Raw genomic sequence first — 5,744 nt, forward strand, 5'->3', positions numbered from 1 at the left:
ATAGGCCAACTATTATTCATCAATTGATATTGTTTGACATATATCATAAATTTCTCTATGTGTAATGTGAAACATAATCAAATAGAATTTTGTTTAATTTGTCTTAATGTATATTTCGAGAGTATTAATTTTTTACAACTTTTTTCTGTGAAATTAAGATAGTAAAAATTAAAATTATGGATTAGATAGCGGAAAAAAACTCAAATGTTGCAACTATTAAAAATAAAGAGTATTAGATTGTACTTAACCATTTGAAAGTGAAAAGAATTATTTTACAATGCTTAAAATAAAAGCAATACTGTTAAAAGGTAGGGAGAATATGAGGAGAAAAGTAGTATAAACTTATATCAGTTTGTCTTAGCTTCTATTACATTGTTTCAGCATTCAAGATCTTGCACATATATATAGTGCAAGATGTTGTAAGGAGACAAATATATTACTATTGAAAGAGATAGAAACCCACAAATCTATGAATCCCACAAATCTATGCATTTAGGGTATTGTTCCATCACAACACTCCCCCTTGAATGCATTACATATATGTGGAAATTTTATTATGACATTCATAATCCTAAAATTGTCTCATTAAAAACCTTTATCAGGAAAAACCCTGTGGGAAAAAAAACTGATCAAAGGAAAAAAGAGTACAGTGAGCATATTTCTCCCCCTGAAGTTAACATATGTCTCGAAAATGGCACATCCCAATCTTGCGTACCAAATACTCGAATTGCTTTGACGGTAGTGACTTTGTGAACAAATCCGCGGGGTTTTCACAGGATTGAATTTCTTGGACTTTCATCTTTTTATCTCTCTGTAAATCATGTGCGAAGAATAATTTTGGTGACAAATGTTTTGTTCTGTCTCCCTTGATGTATCCTTCTCTGACTTGGTTGATACATGCATCATTATCTTCATACACTGTAGTTGGTGCCCTAGTTGTATCGTTTAAACCACAATCCTTTTGGAGTTGGCTGATCATGGATCTCAACCATACACACTCTCGGCTGGCTTCATATAAAGCTATCAGTTCTGCATGATTTGAGGATGTAGCCGTTAGAGTTTGTTTTGTTGATTTCCAAGATATTGCGGTTCCTGCATATGTAAATACATATTCAGTTTGTGACTTGGCCGTATGTGGATCAGATAGATACCCTGCATCAGCATACCCAGTGAGTATGGTATCATTTCCTGACCTGAAAAATAATCCAAGGTCTACAGTTCGTATCGAAACAAATGTTTTATCCCATTCCAATGTCTTTCTGTTGGTGCATTACTATACCTAGCTAATAAATTTACAGAAAATGCTATATCAGGTCTTGTATTATTTGCTAAGTACATTAAAGCGCCAATGGCACTCAAGTATGGCACTTCCGGGCCTAAAATTTCTTCGTCTTCTTCTTGTGGATGGAATGGGTCATCTTTTATATTTAGTGATCGTATCACCATTGGGGAACTTAGTGGATGAGCCTTGTCCATGTAAAATCGTTTCAAAACTTTCTCAGTATAATTGCTCTGATGGACAAATATTCCACTTTTCAAATGTTCAATTTGTAAACCAAGACAGAATTTAGTTTTTCCCAAATCCTTCATCTCAAATTCTCTCATCAAATATTTAGCTGTTATCTCAATTTCTCTTGGGGTTCCAATCAAATTTAAGTCATCTACATACACAGCAATTATTACGAAACCTACTTGAGATCGTTTGATGAATACACATGGGCTAATTTGGTCGTTTTTGAATCCTGCTTTCATAAGATATTCACTCAAACGATTATACCACATTCGCCCAGATTGCTTTAACCCATACAATGATTTCTTTAATTTTATAGAAAACATTTCTCTGGGTACATTTTTTATTGGTAAGTTTAGCCCTTCAGGGACCTTCATATAGATGTCTGTGTCGAGTGACCCATATAAATATGCAGTTACGACATCCATCAATCTCATGTGTAGGGATTGAGAAACTGTTAAACTTACCAAAAATCTAAGTGTGGTTGCATCAACTACTGGGGAATAGGTTTCTTCATAATCAACTCCTGGCATTTGAGAAAAACCTTGAGCTACAAGTCTTGCCTTGTATCTGACAATTTCATTTTTCTCATTTCTTTTTCTTACAAATACCCATTTGAAGCCTACGGGTTTTATGCCGTTTGGAGTTTGTAAAATTTGCCCAAAAACTTCCCTTTTTTCTAATGATTTTAATTCTGCCTCAATTGCTTCTTTCCATCTTGGCCAATCAGATCTTTTTCTGCATTCATTTATCGATATTGGCTCAAGATCATTTTCATCATTTATTATTTCAATAACTACGGAATAAGCAAAGGATTCATTTGGAATGATCCTTTTTCGATTCTATTTTTTCTTGGAGAAAATATAATTCATTGAGATTTCATAATTTTCATCCTTTTCATTATCGAAAATGTCTTGATTTTCTCCTTTATTTTCATTTTCATTTTGAATATTATTTTGTGCACCTTCTAGTTTTCTCAATTTTCTTGGTTTTAAATCTTTTGAACCAAGTGGCCTTCCACGCTTTCTTTGCACAACAATTTCATCGCTTTTTGCCTTTACATCAGGAATTTCTATTCGAGCTGGAGTATTTGCTGCTGGTATATGTGATTTTGTAACTCTCTTAGTATCTGTGAATGCATCAGGTAATTGGTTAGCAACACTTTGAAGGTGAACAATTCGTTGTACTTCTTGTTCACATGATTTTGTTTTTGGGTCTAAATATTCTAAATGTGTTGCTTTCCAAATAAGTTCCATATTTCTTTTCTGTAAGTCCACATTCTCTCCCCCTAAAGATGGGAATATTGTCTCATTAAAATGGCAATCAGCAAATCTAGCTTGAAATTGATCACCAGTTAATGGTTCAAGATATCGTATAATTGATGGAGATTCAAAACCGACATATATTCCCATTCTTCTTTGTGGACCCATTTTTGTACGTTGAGGGGGAGCAATGGGCACATATACAGCGCACCCAAAGATTTTCAAATGTGAAATATTTGGTTCATGACCAACTACTAATTGCATTGGCGAATATTTGTGATAAGCTGTAGGTCTTAGCCTAATCAATGATGTTGCATGTAATATTGCATAACCCCAGGCCGATGATGGTAAGTTTGATTTCATTAGCAGTGGTCTTGCAATTAATTGCAATCTCTTAATTAAAGATTCAGCAAGACCATTTTGTGTGTGAACATGTGGCACAGGGTGTTCTACTTTAATTCCAATTGACATGCAATAATCATTAAAAGTTTGAGATGTGAATTCGCCAGCATTGTCCAATCTAATACCTTTTATTGTATAATCAGGAAAATGACTTTTCAATTTGATGATTTGTGCAAGTAGTTTTGCAAATGCATTGTTTCTACTTGATAGAAGGCTTACATGTGACCATCTTGTGGAAGCATCTATTAAGACCATGAAGTACCTAAAAGGTCCACATGGTAGATTAATTGGACCACATATATCTCCTTGAATTCTTTCAAGAAATATAGGAGATTCATTAACAATCTTATTTACTGATGGTCTAGTAATAAATTTGCCAAGAGAACAAGAGGTGCATAAGAGCTCATTCGACTGGAGAATCTTATTATTTCTTAGTGGGTGCCCGACTGAACTTGCTATTATTTTATACATCATCCCAGTGCCAGGATGACCTAAGCGGTCATGCCATAAAGTGAATAGCTCTTTATTGTCTAATCTTATCATATTTATTTCAATCGGGCGGATATGGGTGAGATACAACCCTGATGAATATGCTGGCGTCCTTTCAAGGATAATTTTCGTTCCATTTCTTTCTGCTGTAAGGCATAAGAATTCTTTTTCATTTATACTTTTGGTTTCCATATGGTAACCATTTTGTCTTATTGCCTTGAAACTGATAAGATTTCTTCGAGATTTACTCGAGTATAGTGCATCATTTATTTCTAATTTTATCCCCATAGGGAGTATGATGCATGCTTTTCCAGTGCCTTCGATTAATTTTGTTGTTCCTGATATGGTATTGACATTTGCCTCAAGCAATGTTAGGTTTGAAAAATATTCTCGATTTTTCAATATCGTATGTGTTGCTCCACTGTCCAGGAGGCGAGGAAATGTTGATCCATTTACTGACATTTTCTTTACTAAGATAAGAAAAAAAAAATTATATTATTAATATAAAGCTAGAATACTGAATACAAAAACATAAGTAGAGAATTACAACTTAAAATGAAAAACAAGTTAGATAAACAGAAAAATGCATCTAGTCATCTCAAAAGATGTAATTATCTTCTTCTTGGGGATCAAGTTTGTGGAGGTTCACATCCTCAGTAAAGAAATCGGAGACATCTAAGGTGGGCCCAGATGTACTTGCTTCATTTACAAAATTTGCTTCTGCCCCTTTTCCTTTGTTTTTCTGGGAAGCTTGATATAAATCCATTAAATATTTGGCGGTACGACAAGTTCGCCCCCAATGTCCAGTCATGCCACATCTATTACATGTGCTTTTGTATTTCTGGACTTGTTTAAAATTATCATTTCGGGGGGGAAATATATTTCTTTCATAAACGTGGCTACGTCCACGGCCACGACTAAGTCCATGACCACGACCACGACTACGGCCATAGAAATTTCCTTGTTCGAAAGTATTCATGCCGCTCTTTTCGTGATATTTTCCACGACCTTTGCCTCTTGTAAAATAGTTCCCACGACCTCGATGGCGCACATTCCTCTCAATCATATTTGTTTCATTAAAGGGCGTAGTCCCAACCGGTCTCCTGTTGTGATTTTTCAATAATAGTTCATTATTTTGCTCCGCAACAAGAAGTGTTTTCAGCAATTCATGATATTTCCGGAAATGCCTTTCACGATATTGTTGTTGTAACAAAATGCTATTTACATGAAAGGTTGATAATGTTTTTTCTATCATCTCTTCATATGTTATTATTTGTCCACAATAGACTAATTTTGATTTTATCAGATGAAGGGCTGAATTATAGTCACTAATTGATTTGAAATCTTGAAATCTTAACTCTCGCCATTCATCTATGGCTTTTGGGAAAAGTACACTTTTATTATGGCCAAATCTTTCATTTAGCTCTTCCCAAAGTAATTTTGGGTCCTCATAATTGGTGTATTCATGTTTGAGACTGTCGGTTAAATGATGTCTCAAAATTGATGCAGCTTTTGCCTTATCTTCCTCAATTTTTATGGGATCTTTTTCAATACCCTTTCCTTTGTCTGTGGGATTAAGTTCAATTATTGTGCATAATAAACTTTTTCCTTTTAGATATAATTTGACATCTGAAGCCCATTGTATAAAATTGTTTCCTGTTAATTCCAGGACATTGAATTTTCTCTTTTTGAGATCAGCCATTATTTTCTACAATTGAAAAAATGACAAGGTTATTTATTAGAGATATTAAAGAATATTAGTCTTATCTCCCCCTGTTTTAATATCTCAAATATAATAAGCGTAATATAATCATAAATAAAAATAAAATAGATAATATAATAGATGATAAAACATACAAAAAAAAAATAAATACATATAGCTAAACAAATGCAAGATTTATAATTTATTTTTGGATAATTAGGTAGATCATTAATGCTACGAGTAATACAATTAAATCCATAATAATAAGAAATGCATCTAGTATTTTACTTATATTGTCGGCAATTGGATTGATGTGGGTGTTTGTAAATGTATTATTTGCCATGAATGGTTGAAGGAAGAAGAAGATGAAGGAGAAAAA

The 5,744-nt window shown here is 33.7% G+C and overlaps 1 protein-coding gene across 1 annotated transcript; it reads right to left on the bottom strand.

Annotated features, from left to right (window-relative positions):
• Nucleotides 1-4,261: 4,261 nt before the first annotated feature.
• Nucleotides 4,262-5,030, bottom strand: LOC130799209 (uncharacterized). The gene is made up of 3 exons (XM_057662317.1): nucleotides 4,993-5,030; nucleotides 4,559-4,880; nucleotides 4,262-4,504 (listed from the first exon to the last, which is right to left on the bottom strand). The coding sequence occupies exons 1-3, from the start codon at nucleotides 5,028-5,030 to the stop codon at nucleotides 4,262-4,264; spliced, it is 603 nt and encodes a 200-aa protein (XP_057518300.1).
• Nucleotides 5,031-5,744: the final 714 nt, after the last annotated feature.

Source organism: Amaranthus tricolor, chromosome 14, assembly GCF_026212465.1.
Source record: "Amaranthus tricolor cultivar Red isolate AtriRed21 chromosome 14, ASM2621246v1, whole genome shotgun sequence".
NCBI classification, from domain to species: Eukaryota; Viridiplantae; Streptophyta; class Magnoliopsida; order Caryophyllales; family Amaranthaceae; genus Amaranthus; species Amaranthus tricolor.